Here is a 27,800-nt window from a genome sequence, read left to right as displayed (position 1 = left end):
TATTTGACAGGGAGGGGGCAGTTGACAATAATATACCTTTGTGACCAGAAAAGAAAACAACTGTCTCTTGGGTGCTCCAACTCTGAGCTCTTTTGAGCCATGAAGGGGTAACCAATCTGACGTGGGTTGAGGAAAAGGGGGAACCATAATCCTGGGTACGACAGCTATTTCCTCTTATTCTGCTGGACTCTCTACACCAGGAGTTGGGCTGAGCTGAAAACAACAGCTTCCAAGCCTCTCTCTGCTCTGCAGTAGCGTGGTTTAGAGGAAAAGGCAAGAGTTATCCTAAAGATGTGGTTGATGATATACTGTACTGGATCTCTATTGGCTAATCAATTAAGAACATGAAATTAGTTTCACATAGGTTGTCCGAACTAGACAATAGCCTTTGCTGCGAGCACTGGAGTGAAAAGACTGAGGGTGCAACAGATTAAGTGGGTGATCATTGCAGACTTTTGCGAGAACATAACAGACATGTCTTGCCTTGTTTCTAGTAAATACTTTGGTCTTTGGTCAATATTTTCCTTCTCAATTTATACACATAGTCATACACACACAAATATGCATGTACATACACAATTATAAACGTGTAATAAACTGGATATTTGTGCGCGTATTCACACTTTTTCATAAAGGACTTTTTGCACAAAACATCAAGATTAAAATAAATAAGTAATCCAGAAATAAAACATGAGTACCGGTACCTGTTTCATAATTCTCATGAGATAAAAATGACTGAAAAAAAAAATCACACAAAATAAAGTCAAATAAAAAGTAGCCATATGTACAGCGTTTTTTCTTCTTTTGACACAGGCTAAAGGCGTTGTTTTAAATAAACAGACTTTGCATCTTTCAAGTAGCCTGAGAGAGAGGCTAGACATGAGAAAAATACTTGTCCTTCAGTGTATGAGGGCCAAAACATGGCTGCCACACAAGAACACTCTCTTTCTCAACAAGAACACTTTCCTTCTCAAGTCCCGGAGTCTCAAAGTCTTATCCTCTTAGCTCAAGTGATGGCAACGCTAGTTGTTAGCCGTTAGCTCGCTTGGTGCGAGTCCTCTTTCAAGTGGTGCTGTGTCCTTGCAGTGGAAATCGTCCTGGCTAGCGCTGCGAAGGCTGCTAACTATTGGGCGGTCCTTCATTCAGGAAGTAGGTCGTCATTTCCCCTTTGCCCTTGACCTTGACAACCCCACGGCACTCCAGCACGTATCCTTTATCTGCGAGCACCTGGTGTAGGTCTGTGGTCACCTGAGCAGAAAGCCACAACATTGGCCAATTATTAACAGAAATTAAAGGATGTTGGTTCAAATCCAAGCTCAGACAAAGTGCAGCAATGGCGTCCGGAACTATGCACTTAAAAGAGAAAGTAAATAAAACCAGGGCTTCATACAGTATTGCTATTAAGGACTTGAGTATAACTAAGTGACAGTGAGCATTATAGACAACTTCCATACCTGAATGTGGTCGGGGACCCCTGTGCTGTCCATCCGACTAGCCACGTTCACCGTGTTCCCCCAGATATCGTACTGTGGCTTCCGTGCTCCGATCACCCCGGCAACCACTGGCCCAATATTCAGACCTGAGAATCAAGAGCAGGACGCGTTACTTAACACCAAGTCATTCAAAGTAAATTGTTCGAATTTTGTATTTTTTTCTCTAAGCACAGGGTCAGCCAAAGTCAGTGCCCCTGGAGCAATAAGGGGTTAAGTGCCTTGCTCAAAGGCACATGCAGCTCCCTGAGGCGGGGATCGAACCAGAGACCTTCCGATTGCTAGCCGGCCTCTCTAACCACTAGGCTACCGCTGCCCATGGTAACACCCACAATACCCATTTCTCTATCAATCCAATCACCATGTCTGTCTGTCTCATCTATTCCTGTCCTCCTCATTAACGGGAACTCGTCTAAACTAGAACCTCACCCTTACCTCGGGCTGGCCTCTTATTCCCCCCCCCCCCCCCCCCTCCATCCTCCTCACCTATCTTCATCTGGAAGTTGTTAAAGGAATGCTCGTTGATGTACTTCATCTGCTCCCTCAGCCTCATGGCGTAGTCGGCCAGCGCGGTGATGTGGGAGCGTCCCTCGCGGTCGTAGGTGGAGTCGTTCAGGCCCGAGGCCGCCATGTAGGTGCTGCCGATGGTCTTGATCTTCTCCAGCTGCCGGAACTTGTCCTCGCTGATGATCTGAGAGGAACATAACAACACAACACAACACTAACACGCTGAGCTTGTTGTGGAACAAACAGTCTGCAGGTCAGGGCCGGCACCAGAACCAACACCTAGGGTGGGCAGGAGCTGAGGGGGGACGGGGGGACAGGGGGACGGGGGCAATGACACAACATTAGTGGACTTAGAATTAGTGATCTTCTGTGGCTCAGTGAGTAGCACATGGTGCTAACAACGCTTAGGGTGTGGGTTCGATTCCCGCTGGGACCATAATATACCGAAAAATTAACGCACTCACTGCAATGTAAGTCGCTTTGGAAAAAAGCATCAGCTAAGTGGCATATATCATATTAAAACGACCTCTACGGTATCCCCACTCATCCACTCCTCCTCCTCCTTTACCTCGTCAAAGTCGGCGATGATCTCGTTGAGCAGCCTCAGACACTCCACCCCTTCGTTGTTGGCCTCCAGCTCCACGTAGAACTCGGAGAAGTTGCTGATGGAGGCGAACATGACGGCCACGCACTCGCAGGACTGGTAGTACAGCTCGTCGTTGCGCCGCTCGCGCGCCAGGAAGTGGGCGGCCACGTCCTTGGGCAGGATGTTGTGGAGCAGGCGGCGGTTGTAGGCCTGCAGCTCCTCCATCTCCTCCTTCTCCTCGGTGGCCTGGGAGCGGACCACCAGAGGGACTTATTAGATAATAATAATAATAATAATAATAATAATAACTTTTATTTGTATAGCGCTTTTCCTGCAAATGTTCCAGCTCAAAGTGCTCCAATCATTATGTAATCATAATTTAATGATTTTGTTATTTAAAGGCAATATTAAAAAGATGGGTTTTTAGTCTTGACTTGAACATAAGCTGAGGTTGCATCCCTAATGTAAACTGGCAGTGCATTCCGCAATTTGGGTGCATAAAATGAGAATGCAGCCTCACCAAATCTCTTCTTTTGTACATGTGTGGTACACCAGCGTCAGAAGACCTGAGAGCTCTATTGGGCTGATATGCTAGCAAAAGGTCTTTCAGATATTCTGGTGCTGTGCCAGTGAGAGCTTTATAAACAAGCAGAAGGATCTTGAAATCTATTCTGAACTTAACAGATATCAGGAAATGGTGTTCAATACACACTGACCTACAATAATTGTTGTAATAATTGTTAGATAGGATACGTCATGATAGCTAATGTTTGGTGAGAGCTCTGGTGGAAATGACTCTTGCAGTTGCCCTTCTCCCTGTGAGGTAAAGTGATTTGATTTTAAATATTCGCTTTATATTTCTATACACAGATAAGTATGTATATAATAGTAATAGTAAGTAATAGTATAGTAACATATATTATTATGAAACAGTTGTATGGTGGGGATATCTAAGAATCCTGCAGTGGAAAGTAATTCAGCTGAAATACTTGGGAGCTGCTGTTGTCATGGTAGAGGAGTGCCCCCTAGAGGCTCATGGTACCTGTAGTTTCCAGAGGAAGTCAAGACGCGCAGTGGACTCAACCTGCTGGGCGTGTAGGTACAGCGCCAGCACAAACACAGTGAGGATCACAGGGGTCATGACCCTCAGGGACACTTTGGTCACACTGAACGGGCTGAGGAGAGACAGAACAGGAGGTCAGGAAGGAAGAGAAAGAGAGAGATAAAAGCAGATGATTTTCAACAAGCCCATTGTAACATTGTGTCAAAACGTACCACTGGTCTGTAGTTTCATTGAAACTGGACCTGAGGGGAGAATAACAATCACATTAACATTGAACAACTTTCTCCAAACAAACAAGAGCGATGGAGATATAATGATAATAAAATGCATTCTTACCATTGAATAGTTTCATTGAAATCACTAAGAGATGAAAAAGAGAAAAGAGTATTATTGAATTTGTTTGCGAAGGAACACATGGGTGAGCAGTTCATCTAATAAGCTAGGGAGGAGATGCGCAGGCAGAACAACAAACACACTGAACAGAACGAACGTGACCAGGATCTGAGGGTTTGAATACAGAGCTGTCTGGACCGGGACAACTCTCACTTCTGCTTTTTATGACTTCCTGTCTTGGTTCTGTGACTGTTGCCGCTTTTACTTTTTGGATTGTTATGTGATTCGGTCTTTTTGTGCTGCAGAACAAGAACTTTAGCTGTAAGTAAACCAGTTTTAACTGAGTCAGGCCAGTCTAAATGCAACACATTTTAACATTTGTAATGTTACTTTGAATCTTTCCCCGTATAATAAGAAAGAAAGAATGAACCTCCATAGCATTGGAAATAGCAAAGTCTCGTGGCCACGGGTCCATCACCATAAAAGAGACCAACCGTTAACCCAGACGCCTGTTTTTTTTTTTTTAAATCTCTCTCCCTCTCTCTCCCCCCCCACCCCCCCTCTCTCTCTCTCTCTCTCCCCCCTCTCTCCAGCCCACCCCCCCTCTCTCCCTCCCTCTGATCAAGGCGTAACGCAAACCCGAATAATATTATCCGTCGTGTCACTCCCAGGCGGCAGTAGAGTACTCACAGGGCATTTGAGGTGACGAAGAGGTCTGCGTTGTCGAACAGCGCCACCTGTGGCCACTCCACCAGCAGCAGGAAGGTGAGCTGGATGAGCAGCATGAGGGCCAGCTTCCCTATGCTGCTGATCTGGAGGAACACTGAGCAGGCCAGGAGGGTCAGCAGCACACTGTAACTGAAATACTGAGACAGAGAGAGAGAGAGAGAGAGAGAGGAGGGGTGGGGGGGGGGGAGAGAGGGAGAGGGAGAGGGGGGGGGAGAGAGAGAGAGAGAGAGGGGGGGTGAGAGAGAGAGGGGGGGTGGGGGGGAGAGAGAGAGAGGGGGGGTGGGGGGGAGAGGGAGAGAGAGGGGGAGAGGGAGAGAGAGGAGGGGAGAGAGAGAGGAGGGGAGAGAGAGGGAGGGGGGGTAGAGAGAGGGGGGGGGAGGGAGAGGGGGGGAGAGAGAGAGGGGGGAGAGAGAGAGAGAGAGGGGGGGGGAGAGAGGGAGAGGGGGGGAGAGAGAGAGAGAGAGGGGGAGAGAAAGGGAGAGGGAGAGGGGGGGTGGGGGGGAGAGAGAGAGAGAGGAGGGGAGAGAGAGAGAGAGAGGGGGAGAGAAAGGGAGAGGGAGAGGGGGGGTGGGGGGGAGAGAGAGAGAGGGGGGGGGGTGGGGGGGAGAGAGAGGAGGGGAGAGAGAGGGAGGGGGCGGAGAGAGAGAGGGAGAGAGGGGGGGGAGAGAGAGAGGGATTGATTATTGATTTATAGATAGATAGGGTTAGGGATAGATACTGTTGATCAGCAATAGCTCATATTGATCAGCTATTGACGTGTCGAGCATAAAGGCTACAAGTCAGTGAGACACTCTGGTATCTCAAATGTTTATTGTGTGTCAGCTAGTGAGAAAGACAAACGTTTCCCTTTCATAAGGAAGTGTCTCAAAGTGTCTCAAAGTGCAAAAGAACTAACAGTACTAGATAGAGCAATGAGAAAAGCCCTGATCTTATCACAGGGAACCAAACCCACTAGAATAGACAGAGAGGATCATTGACTGTTGAATAATCTCTTTCTCTTAATTTGCACCCTGGTCATGGAATAACCTCCACAACACACGACAGCTTAATAATCTCCCTGGGAGAGTTCAAAGCTCTGATTAAGAATTGTGTGACAGAAGAGTGCGACTGCTATTCCTAAAATGGATTTTATCATATTTATCTGTTGTCCCTTGTCTGTTTTTATTATGTTTTATTCTACAATTGTGTAACCTAGTACTTCTAGTACTGCTGTGCTATCTTGGCCAGGTCTCCCCAGAAAGAAAAATAGATTTTAATCTCAAGGGACCTCCTGGTTAAATAACGGTTAAACATATAATGAAGTGATTTAAGCATGCTTAGGTGCACACACTCACCTCAGGGAAGGGGCAGGAGGGGCCCAGGCTGGGGCAGATCTCGAGCCCGCCGTCCACACTCACGTTCAGGGTGCGGATGAGGCAGGGCGTCACCATGTCGATGGACAGGTTCAGCTCCCGAGCAACACAGTCCACCAGCCTCTCAGTGTCACAGGCAAACAGCATGGTAGGAAGATATACGCACACACATGATTCTTTAACGGAAAAGGTTTATCTGTGTGTGTGTGTGTGTGTGTGTGTGTGTGTGTGTGTGTGTGTGTGCGTGCATGTGTGAGCGTGCGTGCGTGCGTGTGTGAGCGTGTGTGCGTGTGTGTGAGTGTATCTGTGTGGGTTTGTGTGTGTGTGTGCGCACGCGCATGTGTGTGCGTGTGTGTGTGTGTGTGAGCGTGTGTGTGTGTGTGTGTGTGTGTGTGTGTGTGAGCGTGCGTCTGTGTGTCCAGTCTGAGCAGTCTCACCATGTTGACGAAGGCAGAGATGAAGACAAGGATGATGGTGAACACCCCGACCAGCGTGCTGTTGGTGCGAGACTGGACAATCTTATTTGACACAGTCTGCATGGCAGCTGGAAAGAGCTGGAAGAGAGGAGGAAGAGGGAGGAGGAGAAAGTAAATTAGATTAGTTAAATTTAGATCTTAAATTTAGATTAGTTAAATTTAGACTTAGACTTTTAGCATGATGACATGATGACAGGATGACTGGTTGCAATTGATGACTGGTTGCAATTGAAGGAAAGATGAATGCAGCCAAGTACAGCCAAGGATATCCTGGACAAAAAACATTTCCAGAGTGTTAGACCTCAGAATGGGCCGAAGGTTCACCTTCCAACAAGACAATGATCCCAAGCACACAGCTAAAATAACGAAGGAGTGGTTTCAGAACAACTCTGTGAATGTTCTTGAATGGCCGAGCCAGAGTCCTGACTTAAATCCAATTGAGCATCTCTGGAGAGACCTGAAGATGGCTGTCCACCAACGTTCACCATCCAACCTGACAGAACTGGAGAGGATCTGCAAGGAGGAATGGCAAAAGATCCCCAAATCCAGGTGTGAAAAACTTGTTGGATCATTCCCAAGAAGACTCATGGCTGTATTGGCTCAAAAAGGTGCTTCTACTAAATACTGAGCAAAGGGTCTGAATACTTATGGCCATGTGATATTTCAGTGTTTATTTTGTAATAAATCTGCAAAAATGTCTACAAGTCTGTGTTTTTCTGACAATATTGGGTGCTGTGTGTGCATGAACGAGGAAAGAAATTAAATTAATTGATTTTAGAAAATGGCTGCAATATGTCAGTGTGAAAAACTTAAGGGGGTCTGAATACTTTCCGAACCCACTGTATATAAAGAGTGGGACTGCCCGACTCCCCAAAAAAAGTATGCCCACCCCTATACTCACTCTGGATGGCGTGTCATTGCCGAGGCTGCGATGCAGGGAAATGCGGTCACTGGCGAACTGGTTGAAGCAGTTTTTCTTCAGGGAGGGCCTCTCCAGGGGAGGCTTGAGCTCCTCTTTGCTGTAGAACCCTGGTGGACAGTGGGACTCTGTGGGGACGGCCAGGCGCCCTGAGGGGATGGGTAGAGGGGTGCCGATCTGGAAGCCCATGTTTATGAAAGCGCCCCTGACTACACCCACACCCATCCCCTGGGTCTGGTCGTCGCCCAGGTCCTGGAGCCAGGGCGCATAACCAGAACTGTCATGCTGCAGAACCAGAAGCAGGACGAGGAACACTGTGGAGGCCACAACGACCAGCTGAAAAGCTACCCGACGGGTGGACATGCGCATGGTTCTGTTGGAATGCAGAATTCACAATGAGTTACAAACATGATCAACAGTGTGTGTGTGTGTGTGTGTGTGTGTGTGTGTGTGTGTGTGTGTGTGTGTGTGTGTGTGTGAGACGGGTGACCATGCGCATGGTTCTGTTGGAATGCAGAAGTGACACAAGACATGGAAACGGAAATTAACCCTATTGTTAGAATAAAGGGATGAATCAATTCTGTTTTACTTAAGACTGGATCAACAACCCTTTGTTGTTTTTACAAACCATACCAAATCCAATATTCATTCACTTAACTGGAAAGTGTTCATTTATGCCAACTTTAAATACAAACAGACAATTGCTTAACAAAACTCATTTTGAATGCACAAATGACCTGCTTAAATGTCAGTGTCACCTCTAAGGTACACCTGCACCAAACAGGGAGTCACATGACGTACTTCTGCTACTACTTCTTGAGGCTTTATTATGTGATATGTAAATATACCTGTCTGATAAGAGCATTCTCTAACTGGGAAACACTGAAACTGTCACCTCCCGTTTGGTAGCATTCACCTTCACACTAGTCTAGTGTGGAACATTACAGTTTTCATTTCAATGTGTTCAATAGAGGTAGAGTCATTGTTGTAGCATGTAACATTTGAAATGAAATGTAGCAAACAATAAACAAACATTTGCAACAAACAAAAACCAGGGCCATTTCATTAATATCTCACCACAACAGAGGATTAGGCTACACAAGGAAATGTGCCAATTCATGCAAGCCAGTCAAAATGCTCTGTTTGTGGATCTCTGCACTGATATATAACCTAAAGTCGGCTTCTTTCTGTTTGTATTGCAAAAACTTGACAGAAACGTTGCCTTGCTTTGAGTGCATGTCCTTAAACTAGGTCCAGTTTTACATCATGAACTGAGTTCTATACCAAATATGTCTCGTTTGTAAAGTTTGAAAGCATATAAACAAAATATCAGCAAAGAGGACCTTCTGATCACAAATGCCATCCCTGTCAATTGATTGCATGAGACACTTATAATATAACTGTCATTGACCACACATTTGATTTGTCTAGTGATGACCACAGAAGATCTCGAGGCGCCCTATACATCACCATATGCCACATTCAACCTTACCACGATGTCTTAGGTTGAGAGTACAGTCCCAAATAACCCGAACAACATCTACTTCCAAACTGCGATAGGCCACTTGTGTCCACACCTCCCCTCGGCTGGCCATTGCCTGAGCGCAGCAGGTGCGTGCCATTACATGATGAATCCTGCAGGCATGGGTTGCATTCAAGATCGACAACGTTCAAATGTTAGACTACTGCATGTTAGAACTGACAATGGTCGACATTGTATAGTACGGCATATTCGTTTGCGCGTGTGCAAATGTCACACGAAGATTTAAATAAAGAGCCCATAAGACCCCAAATTAAATATGTGTGTGCAAGAGATAATCAATCTGTACGCACAAGATAGGAAATCATGCACACGAAATGGTAACGCGTTTCTATTTTTTATGATTAATAAGGAGTGTTATTAATATGTGTGTGTTGAATTGATGTAATAAAATATAATTGTTCAAGCCCTACAGATTTTGAAACATCAGACACACATTTTTGAGATGATCAGTGTTCAGGTAAAATGAGCCACTCCAACTGCAAAGCAAAACAGTGTGCGTGTATGACAAAGTGCTAGCTAGCTATGGCTCAATTTACCTCAACACATTGTGTATATTTTCTACTTAAATACACACATGCATAGATAGTATGATAGGGGCCATACCATATATATATGCTGAAGGGGAGTGTTGTGCAATGTTGTGCAAATAGTGACATCACAGGGGACGGCCCTCTTGACATCTAGGAGACTGATAGGGGCACTGGTAGATATTTGCATAAGAGGGCAGGCATCTAGGGAACTGGAACAAAACTAGCAGGGCAGAGGAGTTCGGCCTCTTTTTTTCACCAGCCCAGCCCGGATCAACACATGTATGTATAAACCTGTTTTTTTACTTTAATTAAATCGTCTTAAACTCAATAACTGTTCTTTGATTCATAACTAATAAGAGAAATACACGACATTAGTGGCGAGCCAAAAACCCAGGAGTCTAAAAAGGGAAATCTATGTTTGAAAACTGAAGCTGCAAAGAAAGGTATGATTGTGTGGAACAGCTGTGTTTTTCAAACATTTTCTTTGAGACTAAAACAACCTTAAAGTAAAGTATCTTGTTGGAATAGAAACAAACCTTTCATAATCTTTAATAAGTGGGGTTGGTGAGAGCCGGATTTTGAAGTCCGTTTTTGTAAATATACGATTAGATTGGTAAGGGATTTGAGTGTTTGTATTGGTGATATAGGGCCGAATTTGGTAATTCGCTTTTTTATGTTAAGATATTAGTTGTGTAACTAATAGTGGTATTACGGAATATCGTGAGTGTGTGTGTAGAATTGTGTTAAAGTGTAAATGGACTGTGTAGTCTATTTTGTATTGTAGCAGTGAAAAACATATGAGACTCTTTGTCTGTGTGAAAGGACGCCATTGTGTAAACGAAGCAAGAACACGCACGCTCGGGCACGCGCGCAGACGCCCAGAAGCAGAGGCACAAAGAAGCCTAGATATCTCTGTGAAGAGACTGTGTGGAAAACGTGAATGCATTGTAGAATATTTGAATGAGATAAATAATAGTTTAACTGGATTGAAAGATAATCGTGAAATTGTTGTGTCGTAGAAAATAACATTATTGTGGAAAAGTATATGTTGTGAGACTAATCTTTTCACAGGAGCGGTTTTCCCCCCAGAAGGAAGGACAAAGACTTGCCCCTCCCTCTCCCTTTCTCTCCTGTGGATAGACGCGCGCTCACACATGCACGAGCGTCCGCGCTCGTACACAAATACATTCCTTCATTCACGCGGCAGAAACGCCCTAGGGGGCTGCGTGTGATTGTTGCATTACATAGATTGTAGTAATTCAAAGATAGAAAGATAGTGAATTGATCATCGGGATATTTAAAGTAGTTTAAAGATATTTGTCATAGTTTGTTAAAAGTAAAAGATAGATTGTGAGTTTTAGGTAAGATTATAGAGTCGTTCTGTGAGATAGAGCTGTAGGCTGCCGGCGCCATCTGCTGGCCAAAACACGACAAGACATTTTTTGAACATTGTCTCCCTGTAAATTGATGAAATACAACCCTCCTTCATTGATGATGGTTATAAATGATTGTAATATATTACATTACTTTAATTAATTTAATTAATTACAAATTGATTGAATTAATTATTCAGATCATTTTATTTTTCTGTTTTCACAAAACTTTGATCAATTGTTTTGTGACAATCTAATGATAACCATTCCTTTGTTTGATATGTTGATAATAGCTAATTGACTTCACAGGTTTACATCAATGAAGTGTCAATGAATAATTCTAACTAATCATTCATTCCTTTCACTTAACAAGTCGATTTCTTTACAGATTGTAATTAATAATTAATCATTCATTCTTTTCCAAATAACAAGTCGATTTCTTTACAGGTTATAATTAATATTTGTAATTTACATCTTTTATTTCAAGTTAGGTCATGTCCACAGCTTTTGATTAGGAATAGCAGAATAGATTGTATTGATAATTAAGCAGTAAAAGGGTTTTTGTAAATCAGTGAATACTTAGGTGTTGACCAGCCTTTGTGATTTAATAATTGTGTTGACCAGAACTGTAATTAGTATTGAATGAGTAATGAAGTGACACATATTCATAAACAATTAGGAAACACATTTAAGTATAAAGTACTTACACAGATATTAGATTTAAGTTAATACTGCACTGACATACACAAGAGGCAAATCTGTTGTTCTGGGTTGTAGTGGTTTTGTGTGGACGGTTAATACAGTTATATTGGACTAGCATTTGTTTAGCAAATAAGGCAAAATAAGGTGGGTTGTAAGAAGCGTACACCTTATCTAATATAGAATATTGTCAGCATATTGAGCAAGTAGAATGGGGTCAAATTCAACGAAGCTGTTAAAAGATATTAGTGAACATCGTGGAATGTTGGCTACGTTATCCCCTATGGCTGTAGTGGAAAAAATGAATCCTCTTGTTAGGGAAATTAGCAAAATGTCTACGAAATGGAATAGCCGTTGGGCATACATTGAACAGCCGTGGCCGAAAGAGGGCAGCCTTAATTTACAAATAATTGCAACATTGGAAATACTTATCAATGGGCACAAAGCACATCAAAGAGGAAAGATTAGATCAGAGAAACGCAAGTTAGAGTTAGCTATTTTAGATCTATTTAAGGTAGAGGGACAGAAAATAGCTCAGATGGAACCGGAAAAGAAAAAAGAATTGGCCAGAACACTGGAACAGAAATTGAACATTCCATCCCCAGACATGTGTCCTGTCTCCAGTCCCCCTCCATATGCTAAGGCACTGGAGGACCATTCCCAGAAGAAGAAGAAGAAGAAGAAGGAGCCAAGGGGAAAAGGGGACGACAGGAGTGACGAGGAAGATGACAGCAAAGATGGCAGTGAAGACTCAAGAGATGACGACAGTGCAGATGGAGGCTACAACGCGCAGGTCAGGAAGATGATAGCCACAGCCGAAAGGAAAGGTGGGAGAAGACGCCCGGAGAAAGCGGAAAGAGAGGAAGAAAGACACCACAGATGGCTGAAGGAGCAACGAGAAAGGGAGAAAGAGGGAGATTGTCACCGAATGTCATCAAATACATTAAAGAACTGTCCAGTGCTGATTCGGGGTAACAAGATGGAATATCATCCGTGGCATCATACAGATCTGTCTGAAGTGATAGAGAAGCTCCCCGTTCTTCAAGATGGTGGATACCCGTGGACTACTGAGATGGACGTGAGACTGACAGGAACGCAGGCCGCAATGGGAGACCTGAAAAGACTCTTAGCTTTTATTGCAGGATTGGATACAATGCAGGAAATATTGATGAAGGCAGGACTTCATAGATATATCAATACATCAGTTTATGATCCAGAGCTCTTCGCAGCAAACAGAGGCAAACTGTGGAAAGCAATCAGAGAGACTTACCCTACTCACATTCACCCAGACAATATCATTGTGAAGCCACTGGGGGGAGATGAGAATCCCCGGGGGTTTGTTGCCCGTGTGCACTCTCAATGGAGAAGTGTGACAGGGAAAGACGCTGAAGATAACCCCTTAGAAAAATCCATAATCAGGGAAAAAATACAAGAAGGGCTTCCTACCCCAGTTAAGGATAAGCTAGCAGAAGTGGTGGGGCTACGACACATGAACAAAGCTGTTTATATAGACCACGTAGCTCATCAAGTTGAGTTATATCGAAAGAATATTCAGATACAGAAGTCACAAGACGAAGAATCACTCAGAATATTGACTCATGTGCAATTGACCGAAAGCGAGAGGAACATAGAGGGAGTGCAGGCTTTAGCCCCACAGCAACAGCCACCTGGAGTGCAGACTGCTACTTACCAGTCCTACTCACAGGGGCCACAAGGGGGGTATCCTGCTACTTACCAGTCCTACCCACAGGGGCCACAAGGGGGGTATCCATACCCACAAGGACCACCAGGGGTGCAAACGGTTCCATACCAGATGTACACACAGCCTGGCCAAGGACCACCACCAGGGGGATGGACAGCAGCAGGGAAGAAGATGCTAGAACCGTGTTACCAATGCGACCAGAATGGACATCTAGCCTGTACCTGCTGCAACAGGCCCCAGGGGGGCGCAGGGGGGAGCCAAGGAGGAGGATATTGGCCCCCTACTACACCTGCTCCAGGAGTGATGAACCCTTACGGAGGCCCAGCAGCTGGCCTATAGGGGTGCCCGGAAGATCCGAGTGGGAGGTGCCAGCTGGTGGTGACAAAGAAGCCTGAAGGCGCCACGCACCTTCCTATGTCTAGAGAATATGTGAAGACAATCGGATTTGAGGGAATTAAACAGCTGATTCCTACAACTGAGCTTGTAGACTTAGAGTACAAGGGACAGAGAGCAACTCTGTCAACATTTGTGTCAGAACACACGCCAACAGGGCTGCTAGGGAGAGATGCTCTATGCCAATTGAACTGTACAGTAAAATGCACACCTGACGGCTGTCAGGTGACGGTGCCATCCGGTGTTCAGATTCCATCGACAGCCAGAGTGATTAAGCATAGAACAGACCTACAAGCTTTGCCTTTAAAGGGAGCTGATATAGAATATTGGGTTGATGGGTCTTGTTACGGGGTAGGAGAAACTTTGTGCGCTGGGTATTCCTTAGTTGAAGCACAGAATTCAAAGTTTATTGTAGAACAGGCTGAGGCAGTTCCTCAGCCATGCTCAGCTCAGTTGGCTGAGTTGATTGCCCTCACAGAAGCATGCAACTTGGGAACCGGACGGAGAGTGACAGTGTACACCGACTCTGCCTATGCACATAATGTGTGTCATTTTAATGGAGCTGTATGGAGGGGGCGGGGTTTTAAGAGAACTGATGGTACGCCTATACAGCATCACGCACAGATCATGAAGCTGTTACAAGCCATGATGAAGCCAAAGGAATTAGCCATAGTGAAGTGTGCCACACACAGGTCTGACTCATCACATGTCACACAAGGTAACAGGGCTGCAGAGGATGCAGCCAAAGCCATTACAGGAGCAGACAAGGCAGGTAAAGGTCTTCTGGTCACACATGAAAAGCAATTACAGGGCATGGTCACACTTGAGGATTTATTGATGTTACAGAGTAGAGTAACTACGTTAGACAAGAACGTTTGGCTAGCAAGGGGGGCAAGTCAGGATGACACAGGTCTATGGAGGAATCATGAGGGGTTGGTTGTAGCACCCTCAGATTTAATAGGCATGTTAATACGGGAAGCTCATGGATTAGCACACGTGGCTAGGGGGGAGGTAAGACGCAAGATCACCAAGGAATATGGGTTTTGGAGTCCATATTTGATGGAACAGATTGACCATGCTTTAGGTCAATGTGGGGTCTGCTGGAGAAACAACATCAGAGTGGGTACACCAGTGGTGTCTGGGCATATCCCTACCCCAATAGGGCCACGGGTGGTGGACAGGGGGGTGGATGTACAGAGTAGGCAGGATGTTGTGCCAACAGGTGCCGAGGTCCCCAGAGAACCTGAGAAGGAGGAGCTACGACGAGATGCTGTGGTGTTGCCTGAGCCAGTGGCAATGCCAGCGTTACAGCCAGTGATATTACCGGCAATGCCTGAAGCCGAGGGGACAGTGGAAAGCTGTCCAGATGCCAATGAACCAGAAACCAACGAAGCAGAGAGGGTTGACAGTCTGGAGGTCCAGCCTGGGAGTGTCCAAAGCCTGGACACCTGTGCTACTGGGGATGCTGGCGAGTGCCTGCATCATGCTTCAGATGATGCTGAGGGCGACTCCCCAGACCTTGATCAGCGTGGGAGGGGACCAGGCGGCTGCCTGAACCTCAATGACACTGACGGACGACGACCAGTTAGGAAAAGATTAAAGACTATGAATAGGGTAGTGAAGCAGCAGATCAAAGGGAACGACGGGAATGGACAGCAGATGATAGCATGGCTGGAAACGGTCTTAGGGGCATGGGAAACTTATTTTGCTAAGATAGGAGCACCTATTATAGCAGACATGATTTTTGACTTTCTTAGGAGGCAGGGCCTCATTGACTGTTTTTGGAAAATCAGTCACTCAGTCCACGTTAATGAACTTTTCAGAAGACTAGTCCTCACCTGAGGTGAAGATCTATGCATTAATGCATTCCCTTTGTCCTGTGCTTACTGTTGGAGAATTATGTGTTATGATAACTGAATGTCATTATTTGTGTATTGTTTGTTTGTTTCTATATCGTGTGATTGAGGTCAGTTGAGAAGTGATGTGGTGGTTATACAAAGCTAGGAGAGAGGTTCTGTTCCTAGCGCAACGAAAATGGAAGCTCCTGACTATGAAAGTGTTATCAATCTGAGACAGCGGTAAAGGCTGTTCTCCAACTGGGTTCACGTGCTAGCAACCTCTGACCCTGACGCTTCAAGGACAAAGAAAACATCGGTCGTTGGAAGTTTCTGTATTGATTTGTGCATGATGAACTGTGTTTAGTTTAATTGTGATTGTTATTTTCAAGATTCTTTTTATTATTGGTTGTTTTCTATTTTTGGTTTATGATATCTTTGGGTCCTAATACTGGTCCTGGGTTGGTCTGTGTTATTGTGCTTCTTGTGTTGTGTGTTGGTGTAGTTTTTCTGTTTGTTGTTGTTTATTAAAAAAAAAAAAAAAAAAAAAAAAATATCTTTTTCTTTGGTTTCTTATGTGGGGTTTTGTGTTTTTGTTTTTGTTTTGTGGTCGTTTAGTTTCGGAACACCCTCTGGGTGGTCCGAGGGGGGATGTGTCGTATATTTTCTACTTAAATACACACATGCATAGATAGTATGATAGGGGCCATACCATATATATATGCTGAAGGGGAGTGTTGTGCAATGTTGTGCAAATAGTGACATCACAGGGGACGGCCCTCTTGACATCTAGGAGACTGATAGGGGCACTGGTAGATATTTGCATAAGAGGGCAGGCATCTAGGGAACTGGAACAAAACTAGCAGGGCAGAGGAGTTCGGCCTCTTTTTTTCACCAGCCCAGCCCGGATCAACACATGTATGTATAAACCTGTTTTTTTACTTTAATTAAATCGTCTTAAACTCAATAACTGTTCTTTGATTCATAACTAATAAGAGAAATACACGACAACATTAAGCTAAATGGAGCTGCTAACATTTTTTTTTTTTTTTTTTCTTTGGTTTCTTATGTGGGGTTTTGTGTTTTTGTTTTTGTTTTGTGGTCGTTTAGTTTCGGAACACCCTCTGGGTGGTCCGAGGGGGGATGTGTCGTATATTTTCTACTTAAATACACACATGCATAGATAGTATGATAGGGGCCATACCATATATATATGCTGAAGGGGAGTGTTGTGCAATGTTGTGCAAATAGTGACATCACAGGGGACGGCCCTCTTGACATCTAGGAGACTGATAGGGGCACTGGTAGATATTTGCATAAGAGGGCAGGCATCTAGGGAACTGGAACAAAACTAGCAGGGCAGAGGAGTTCGGCCTCTTTTTTTCACCAGCCCAGCCCGGATCAACACATGTATGTATAAACCTGTTTTTTTACTTTAATTAAATCGTCTTAAACTCAATAACTGTTCTTTGATTCATAACTAATAAGAGAAATACACGACAACATTAAGCTAAATGGAGCTGCTAACATTTTTTTTTTTTTTTTTTTGATAAATAAATAAATAATAATAATTTAAAAAGTCGATTTATTGTCATTGGTATAGTACAGGTACCAAACAACGAAATTTGGGAGGGGGGCTCCCCTGGTGCTAGGAAAAAAAACTAAAAACAAGAAGGGAAAAGAGCTGGTTTACATAAATAAAGGCTATGAACACTATCCACTATACTATACTATACAAATAAAACACTGTGCTGTACATATACTGGTGATAGAGAGAAGGGAGAGGGGCGTGATGGCCGGGAGAGGGGGGTGATAGAGAGAAGGGAGAGGGGGGTGATAGAGAGAAGGGAGAGGGGGTGATAGTGCAGACAGGACACAACATACACTATCCACTATACTATACTATACTATAATAAGAACATGACGATGATAGTGAAAAGGTACAGTAGCCTATGGCATGTAGGTTACCCCCTCTTTCTGTAGATGAAGGGCGATTCTTATAGAAAATCATTCTGATTTTCATGATTGTGTAACCCTCTCCCGAGGTACTATTTCAATTAGGCTAATTAAGATGTAACAGGATTCACAGTAAATTCCCCAGTGTTAAATAGGCAGTGTAAACATACATTGACTCTTTCCGAGTTATTACAACAACAGCTAGAGTAATATTCCCTCCAGTGTTGGTGATAATTCAAGGAGTTAATTGACACGGTGTTACTCTGGAAAGCCCCGCCCATCATTTGTCAATCAGTTCCACGTGGTTTCTTCAGTCACGTGGTTTCTTTATGCGGAGCAGAATTTTCACTGCGCCATTTCACAGAAGGCCATTTTCGAGTGACGTCGAACGACTGCGGTAAGTGTCTCCTAATCATCTATTAATTAAACGGATACTTTGGCATTTCAATAGAAGCAGCATTTTAGAATAACTTTATATTGTTGTTCACCATACACTCCAGCTGATCTTATATCTTAAAATACTGGTTTCCAAAGGGCTAACGTCATGTGCGAGTGTTCACATGAAGATAATTAAGGCAAGTTAGCTAACGTCTAACTAGACAATGTCAGTAGAGGTAAAGTTAACGTTCTTAAGTGGACTTTACGCCTTACCTCATCATCTGTCGCGGCCTGTGGGCCACTGTAGTCCCGCTGTTGTTGACGGGAACGTCCGGACTATTAGCTCGCCTCCTATACAGACACAGGGCCGGTTTCACAGACAAGGCTTAAGCCTAGTCCTAGATTTAAAAACATCTTCAATGGAGATTTTACATTGAAAGTGTGATTTAGTCCAGGACTAGGCTTAAACCTAGTCTCTGAAACCGGCCCATAGTGTTCTAGGGTTAGCCTCTCCAGTGTTTCTTGTGGACTTTATTTTGCTTTTGCTTGGTGTGTCTATTCTTTTGAGTAGTGTTGTTTATGACGATGTCAGTAGAGGTAAAGTTAACGTTCTTAACAGAGTGTAGAGGGGTGATTGTGTTGTCTTTTTTTGTAATGTCTCTCGATTCCAGTAAAAATACGTTAACAACGTGCACGTGTGGGGAGTTGGCTAACATAGCTATTAGCTTGAATGGCTAGTTTACTTAACATGTGCGCGGGGAATCCTACAACGATTAGCGTTAGCATCATCACAGCAGATGTAAATGAGCAACATTAAACTAGCTAATTGGAGGGTGACTGTTGTATTCTTTATTCTAGCCTAACATAGCTAATGTTCATAGATTCCAGTGAAAGCAAAGACTGCATTGTGTGGGGAGTTGTCTAAGTTATCGCGTGCCAATCAATCCAATCTGGCAACACTGAACTAGCTAGCTCGCTCCTCTCCCTGCAGTCTGTCTTTATTATATTGTACTGTGAAATTACCATAGCTAAGTAAATGAGTATTGGTGAAGAAGTTAGTTGTCTCTTGTAATGTGTCATGATTGAAATACAAATGTAATGCTTTTTCATCCATTGTGGCCTATCATACTCCAGGGGGAATGTCCCTGTAATTCGTAATTGTAAATAGCTTTGGATTAAAAGCGTCTGCTAAATGGCAAAATTAATTAATTAATTAATCTTGTATCACCACTTCCAGATGCTGATCAAGGTGAGGTTCAATGGTGAACAAAAATATGTCAAGATCATTGACCTGACACTTGACAACCTTTTGACTGAAGGTAAGCTTTTAATTTGCCATTTAGTCTGATTACTTTTACTATTATGATTGCAAATCTAATTGTAGGCTGTTGTTTTAATGTTTGTCACAGCTTTCCCAAAATGGAATCCTAGTTACCAGTTTATCAGATGCAAAGCTGTATGATGGATCTGGAACTGAAGTTGATGGGGATGTGTTTGAGGAGGTGGTGAAAGAGTCAGATCTTGGTGTGTTCAAGCTCACACTGGGCAATGAAGGTATGTGCTGGTCTGATAGAGGTGAGTCTGGAGTCAGTCTTTACCTCAGTCTGGTAGGGGTTAGTCTGGAGTAGGGGTGGGCATCGACGATCGATAATTGATCGATAAGGATCTTGGTCGATCACAAAATGAAACATTTGGTCGATCACAAAAAAAAAAAAAAAAAAAAAAATTGTGATCGACCAAATGTTTTATTTTGTGATCGATCAATTATCGATCGTCGATGCCCACCCCTAGTCTGGAGTCAGTCTTTACCTCAGTCTGGTAGGGGTTAGTCTGGAGTCAGTCTTTACCTCAGTCTGGTACGGGTTAGTCTGGAGTCAGTCTTTACTAGGGGTGTAATGGATCGCCTAACTCACGGATCGGATCGTGTCACGGTTTTTGAGTCACGGATCGGATCATTTTTCGGATCAACACAAAAAAAGCTTTTTCCTCGAATTCTGTAAAAAATACCACTTTTACTGTGTAAAACCCAACAACATTCAAGATGTCAAAACTGGTATATATAGCCTATCAGTGTTTCCTCCAGGAATTTTTACAATGGAGGCGGGTAGTGTTGCGATTTTTCGCGTGCACGCGCATGAAACGCGCACGCGCGCTCAAAACAACGACGTAATTTCAGCCAAAACTCGAGGTGGGCCCAAAAAAAAAAAAATGTTTTCCTGTACTTCTCCCGTGTGTCTCTTATTGTCTGTGTCTGCATGTTTTTCCAGCATGTAATTCCGTTGTCAATAAAAACAAAAACACTGATCTGACGGGTTTTTTCACAACGTTATTACTTGTCACTTTAAGCCCAGGAGGGAGTTAGCGATTAGCGATGTTTAGCTTAGCTTAGTTTAACAGAAGTATTTTCACTTTTAACATGACTTCCCGTGGTCGTAGAGGGCTGGTCGACGGCTTAAAATGACCCTGTAGACCTTATCCAGCTATAGTCTTGTGTTTCTACCCCGGGCATAGCCGGTGTTATTCACGGACAAACACTCCTGTTAGAGTGGTTCTAGTACACTGGACATAGGTAACACATAGAGAGGCTTCTCCTCTCTCTCTCCATCCTACACTACACTACACTACGCATCCTATACTACACTACACTACGCTAGCTCGCGGTGTTCGGGTGACAGCCAGGGCGCGTTCGTAAATGCGCTCTGGAAATCTGATCAGCACTCACGGAATGCCTCTTGTCCAATCAAATGACTTGGTCCCTTTATGACGTTGAACCCAGTGTGCGCTCCGGGGCTCTCAGAGCGAATTTACGAACGCAGCAATACTCGCGACACACACGGACTGGTCCAGTTTCAGCGCTTGTGGGTGTGTCTAGCGCTGTGAAGGTCTGAAAAGCGGCCTAAATCTTTTTTTTTTTTTTGGGTTGAGAAATCTGAATGGTGGCGGAGGAAATTCCATCGTGGCGGACCGCCACGATGAAATGCATGTAGAGGAAACACTGCCTATATATGTGTGTGTGTATATATATATATATATATATATATATATACATACATAACATATTCTACACTCAAACGTTAGGCTACATATTAAACAGAAACACACATTCAACTTAAGGTATGCAGTAGGAGAGAGGGAGGAGGCACCTGGTTGCAGCAGTGAATCACTGGGCTCTTTAAAGCAGACAAATAAACATGTTTTATGCTACTTTCAACTAAATAATAAAGTGAAACCTTACTCGAAACGTTAGGCTACATATTAAACAGAAACACACATTCAACTTAAGGTATGCAGTAGGAGAGAGGGAGGAGGCACCTGGTTGCAGCAGTGAATCACTGGGCTCTTTAAAGCAGACAAATAAACATGTTTTATGCTACTTTTAACTAAATAATAAAGTGAAACCTTACTTTAAACATGGTATGAAAAAATTGGCTACATTATCAGAAGTTGTCAGGGTGCCTTTTTCATGCCTCCCGTCAACACACCAGGGTGATGTCGCGGCAACTGTGTGGCCATGCTCGTAAGACTTTCTCGTTGCACAAAGCTTAAACACTGTAACTTTTTTATCGACCACACTTCCAATGACACTGTCCGTCATTGTTATAATTGACAGAGAAGCCAAAGTGCTCCCATACATGGGATTTAAATGACGAAGGAGGCATTTCGAGTTCTTCTCTGTCGCCAACATTAGCAGCACTCGCCACTGATAGGGGTTAGTCTGGAGTCAGTCTTTACCGGTCTGATAGGGGTTAGTCTGGAGTCAGTCTTTACCAGTCTGATAGGGGTTAGTCTGGAGTCAGTCTTTACCTCAGTCTGGTAGGGGTTAGAGTCAGTCTTTATCAGTCTGATAGGGGTTAAGTCTGGAGTCAGTATTTACCTCAGTCTGAACCACCAGGGGACGACTCAGTCTTATCGTGCGTATGAAGGCAGCGATGCCCACCTTCCTCTCCCTCTCTAGCTTCTGCAGCATCACGTCCAGGGCTATGGTGGTGCCGGTTCAGTGTAGTGTGTGAAGTTCAAACTGCATAAATGTATGAACTGTAAAATCAGGATATAGTGGTTGGAACTATAGGGTGGGAACCATCTATGTTTTCAAGTCTTGGTCACTTGTGGCATTACTTTCAATATAACATTTGTGTGTATTGTATATTTCAGCATCTCCCCTGATGAGTCCTTCCTCTGCCGGTTCTGAGATGAATGCCTCAGGCCTTGAGTCGGATGATACAATAATTTTGAGCGAGGATGGAAGCCCTTCAAGAAAAGGTCAAAGATCTGATGACGAAGCAAAAAATGTATGTTTGTAATTCATTCTGCAATTCATGTGCCAGCAAATTGATTTTAAAGGGTTAGTTCACTATTTTGAACATTAGACCCTATTTGCGGTTCCTCTACCATGAACCTGAAACATAGAGACCATCATTTCACTGATCGCTCCATTATTGAGCTAGCAACAGCTTTTCTGCAGGGCTACAATAGAAGTCAATGGTACCAGTAGCAGCCACTACCAAACTCAAAATTAAACTCTCAAAGTCACGAAACTCAGAGTGGTCACTGGTGTCCGTTGATGTCCTGACAAAAAAAATCTTATCAGGTTTTATGTATCATTTAGCATGGAACTATTTTCAGTGGAAGTATATGGCTGTACTGCGACTGAATGCTAAATGATACATAAAACCTGATAAGAAGCATACTTTTTTTGTCAGAACATCAACGGACACCAGCGACCACTCGGTGAGTTTCCTGACGTGGCTGCTACTGCTACCATTGACTTCTATTGTAGCCCTGCAGAAAAGCTCTCTTTGTTTCAGGTTCATAGAGGGACCGCAAATGGGGTCTAACGTTCAAAATAGTAAACTAACCCTTCAACACTGCTGTTTTCTTACAGCTGATAGAGCATACTCAATAAGAAACCTGGTGGAGAGGTTGTCATCAAGGAATACTCCAAATCTAAAAGCCTCACTGACCGCACCAGACGAATGATGATCAACATTCTTGTTTCAGAGATGACAGAGACTCATGGGTAAGTTTAAAGGAAAGATTCATAATGAAAATTGTAGAGCAGTACTTGCTCTGCTGTTTGTTAAGAATGATTTCTGTATCAGTATCTCAGTCAAATAATTGGTTAGGCTACTGCTGGCCATCCACTGCTATTGGGAGAAGATTTATCTTGTATCAAACTCGATTGGCATGATACAGCTTCTAAAATCACTCCTGACAGAGTAGGAATGCTGCTTGTGTATATCCATTTCAGGACAGCACCACCGCGCAGTGTGAGGGAAACGTTTGCACGATTGCATCGTCTCCTTGTTCCCATACTTGAAGGATCCCTACACCGAAAATGGATATGCAAGTATATATTACAACTGATAAAGAGCATCTGTGTTTAATTTGTCTGGTATGGTATCTGAGCAAATGAGACTTGGTTAACTTTTTCTTTAAGATTAGTAACCACGTTCATCTTCTTAAGGAACATTATTTCGACCCCAAGAGTGGAGATGGATACCTCGCAAATAGAATCAAAACCATTCAGAGGAAATCGGCTTCATCTGAGAAACGACCCACTCAACTATACTCTGGAGGGCCAACTGCTGAGAGGGAGTCCAGTCCATCCACTTCGGTTACCCTGAGTGAAGACCAGTGCAGAGAGGCCATTTCTCTTATGAAGCATTCTTCTGATGAAGAAACGGTCAAACAGAAGATGAAATCGACCTTTGAGTACAGGAAGAAGATGACCCACGACCCGATTAAATGCTCCACCATCCTAACCGAATTTCCACGCTTTCTGGATGTGAAGGGCTTGGTAAGACTTTTTTAAAGAACAGTTTTAAATTGTATACATTGCGTTTAATCTCTAGATGCCAATTCAGGTTGGCCAGTAAATGTAAACAAAAACAATACTTCCGTAATAGTAGTTGTTCGATTCATGTGTATCCTGGTGATTGGCCTCAAACGGTGTTTGAGAAAAAGTAAAATATTTTGTGAGAAAGAAATTGACTCAAAACTAATGTTTTGTTTGTTGTCTTGTCTTATTTTCATGCGGTGCAGCTGCTTCTATACATGTCATGTGTCAATCTCTGTCCGTTCGTAGCATGGCAATACTGTTGCAGAACAGCAGAAGGCAAGTAGAGCCTGTACTGCTTACTTCACCACCTGATGTTTTTCAGATTGAACAGGATTTTGTGCTGCTGTTTGGAGAGGAGACATCAGCCAAGTTTTTGGAGAGGTGGCCAACTACATTCAAGCAAAAGATCATCACGCTAAGCAAGACCCTTGCCAGTCATGGAGCTGAACTTCAGGAGCTGATCGAGATGGCTGAATCTACAGATGATGAGGGAGCTGACACAAATGCTGATGGTTAGATGATAAAAAAATTATCATTTATATTATTATTTAAAATGACTCTGAAATGTTAATGTTAATGTCACTGATGATGGGAATGAACCATTTTACTCAGGATATCTTCTTTGTTTAGGATGGGACGGTGACCTTTCCTCTATCCTTCTCCTGCTCCATTTGATTCCTCCTGCATCACAAGGCCTCAAAAGACCAGGAAAGATGTCTGCATCCCAAGCTGAGCAGCATCTTGTAAAATTCCAAAAGGTTTGTGTTGCCATTCTTATAGATAGATAGATAGGTCGTGCTGCTGCCGTTATTATGAACTAATGATGGTCTTCATGTTTGTCATCTTCAGGCAGGAACTGTCATGCCAAATCCTGGCCTAATCGTTCGAACGCTCTTGCTAATCGTTTGCTAATCGTTCGAATGTTCGACGTGCGTTCCAGACTAGGGCCAATATCTGACCGCCTGTTACGTCATTCTACTGCGCTGTGTTTACTACCGCAGCAGATTAATGTGTGTATCTTAAACTGAGAAGACAAATGTAATCTTCTTGCACTTGAATAGCATTAAGGTTGATGCAGGCTCACACAGCTATATAATATATAACATTTTATATGAAAACACCTGCTACCATGCTAATTTCACACGTAATTCGCTCTGCATACTACTACGGAGCACACACACACGCACAGAGGAAAACAGTTGGCTAGTTAAATCACATCACAGTGATAAATATAATTCCATAACTGCATACTACTACGGAGCACACACACACGGAGGAAATCGCGCAATCAGCAGGAAGAGAGCGCGGAGAGCACCTCGGGTTGGGAGAGCCCTATAAGACCCCGACTATCAAATAAAAGCAGAACGGAATAAACGTTATTAAATACAACGTTATAAAATGCAGGTGTGCACACACACACACACACACACAGAGGAAATCGCGCAATCAGCAGGGAGAGAGCCCGGAGCGCACCCACGTCTCGGGCGGAGACCTTGGTAAAATCATATCCCCCTGTCCAATACAATGTTGGCAATATTCTCTATTGGTTAAGTGCTCCCGGTTTCAATGGTATCATAATGTAATCACGATGAATGACGGTGTGGGCAAGTACACAACCGAACTTCCGTTAATCCCCAACACTGCCGTTAATCCCCATCAATGTATGATATTGATTAGTGAAATACCTATAATGCAGTCAACAAGAGAAAGAAACAGAGGTCTGATCAGCAGATCATTTCTCATAAAGTTGCAAAAGCAACTTGAGCCTTAGGGACTAAGCATCCTAAAACCATGCACAGCAATTCGACTTAATTAAAAAATGCGCGTTTCGTTCAAGATCCATTAGAATAGGATATGTACAGTTACAGTGTTTCCTCCAGGAATTTTTACATTAGTGGCGGAGAGCCCTGTTCCCGCGCGCGTTTTTTTTTCCCGCGTGCACGCGCGCTCAAAACAACGACCTAATTTCAACCAAAACTAAAGGGAGGATGGCAAAAAAAATAAAATATATACAGAATATAAACTTGTGATACCGGTTTCCATCCATCAGCTCTGAAGGTTTACGTTACTCACGGATCCAATGTCCTTCCGAACAAGCAGTCTTGGCTCCGTCTCAAACACAACAGGAAAAGTATCTCCAACTTGGCGAAAGTTTCCGGGTATTTCCAACTTGCGACAGTTTTTCAACTAGATGTGATGGCTATCATGTCTAGGGCTGCAACTAACGATTATTTTGGTAGTCGACTAATCTGTCGATTATTTTTCCAATTAGTCGTGTGGCCGCGGGCTCCAGTGCATGTTGTACCTCACCTTCTCAAGTCTGCACACCTGTGAATGTCACCCTGTTGTCCAGTCTCTCTGGCTTAACATACGTTCCCATTGCAAATTCAAATAATGACTCATGAAATATTTGAATTTGGACCTTCCAGAACATTTAATAAATGGACTGACTTATTACATACAATAATCAATCTCTGTTTCAATGAAACAAAATAAATAATAAATAAATTAAATAATTAAATGAAAGTGCAAATAAAAACTTGGTAATGTGCAAATGTTTTAAAATAAAATAACAACTCAAAGTTTTGCCTTGCCCTGCACCACGTTTCGGATGCGGCTGTTAATCCGGTCCAGGGGGAACATGGATCCGCACACTACCCTTCCATCTCCAACAGCTGTAGGGGGAGAAGATGGGGGGGGGGGGGTGAGAGGAAAGGAGGATGAGTTAAAGCAGACAGACTTCTAGGTCTTTTGTTTGCTGTGTGTGAGTGAGAGAAAGTGCATGTGTGTGTGTGTGTGTGTCTTACTCTGATGATCTGCACGTTGTGGAGTTGTAACTCTTCAAAAACTAAGTGACATTCAAGTCCAAAAAAGTTATTAAAAGAAAATAGTCCATCCTATTTGAAATCTTGCTGGGTCTGGAAGTCCAAAAATGACTCAAGAATAATGTATATTGCTTCTAGTGACGTTCAAGTCCAGAAAAGTGAGAAAAAATATATAGTCCACCCTCCTGGACATTTAACGTAAATACAAAGTTCAAATAAGGTCTCAAATGTAAATAAAACAACTTCTTCCAGTTCAAAATGACTCCCCCTTCACAAGTGCTTTAAATTGCAGTGCAGGAACGTGAGCATATCGACGTGCTCTGGGGTGAGGCTCGCTCTCTTCTTTGAGGCGATGTTCCCAGCTGCTGAGAAGAGACGCTCAGAGGGAGTAGAGGTAGCTGGAATACACAAGAATGATTTGGCTTGTGATGCAAGGGTCAAATACTTGGTCTCGTTCAACTTCCACCATGACAGGGGACTTTCTGACTTTGAGATGGCTTGTGCTCCGAAGTACATCAGCACTTCATTAATGATCGCTTGGTTGTGCGCCTCCTGTTCATTGGTCTCACCGTCACTGCTTGCTGAGTCTCCTCCAAGAAGTGAATCCAAAGCTGAGACTGTGGCATCCTTGTCAGCTGATGCCGCTGTGGCTTCTTCATTCTCACTGGTGCGCTGGTTATTCACCTCATTGGACTGTTGGGCCAGAGCTTGTACTTTATTCTGAACACTGAACCTCTCCCCTGGTGTGAGGAATTTCAGTTTTCGAAACCGTGGGTCAAGTGCGGCTGCAATTAGCTGTTTGCTTGGGTCATCTGTGACATTGACGTCTTCTGACCAGCGTGCAGTGATCTCCTCTGAAGCAGTCGCCTGGAACGCCTGAACAGGAGCTGTATCATAGACAGAGTTGGTGGACTTCAAAAGTCCTCTGACTAGAGCAGGCAGGGCAGAGACGGTCACATAGCTTTCACCACTCAAGTAGACAGTGGCGCTTTCAAAGGCTTGGAGAGCTTTGGCCAGTTCTTCTAGGAGGGTCCACTGATCAGGTTTGAGGTCTAGATATTGCTTCCCTCTCTGTGTTACTTCCGGGTCCGACAGAGTCGCAGTCAGTGGCCATCTCTGTTCCAGCAGGCAAGTCACCATATAGTAGCTGCTGTTCCACCTGGTAGACACATCTTGGATAAGTTTGTGTTCCGGGGTCCCCATCTGTTTCTGCTTGGTTTTCAGCTTGCTTGAAGCCAGTTCGCTCCTTTTAAAGTGCTCGACGAGACACCT

At 43.7% G+C, this 27,800-nt stretch overlaps 1 protein-coding gene across 1 annotated transcript; it reads right to left on the bottom strand.

Moving 5' to 3' along the window:
* Positions 1–959: 959 nt before the first annotated feature.
* Positions 960–27,731, bottom strand: LOC308160359 (adenylate cyclase type 5-like; the record flags this gene model as incomplete). The annotated part of the gene is made up of 10 exons (XM_080534273.1): positions 960–1,248; positions 1,455–1,579; positions 1,977–2,181; positions 2,566–2,829; positions 3,626–3,758; positions 4,670–4,845; positions 6,043–6,201; positions 6,498–6,614; positions 7,438–7,828; positions 27,016–27,731. The coding sequence occupies 10 exons, from the start codon at positions 27,729–27,731 to the stop codon at positions 1,120–1,122; spliced, it is 2,415 nt and encodes an 804-aa protein (XP_080390399.1). The 3' UTR covers positions 960–1,119.
* Between the last annotated feature and the right edge of the window lie 69 nt (positions 27,732–27,800).

The sequence above is a fragment of the Nansenia antarctica genome (assembly GCF_963989245.1).
Source record: "Nansenia antarctica genome assembly, chromosome: 6".
NCBI classification, from domain to species: domain Eukaryota; kingdom Metazoa; phylum Chordata; class Actinopteri; order Argentiniformes; family Microstomatidae; genus Nansenia; species Nansenia antarctica.
The sequence above is the reverse complement of the archived record's forward strand: the minus strand, read 5'-3'. Positions and strand labels throughout refer to the sequence as shown.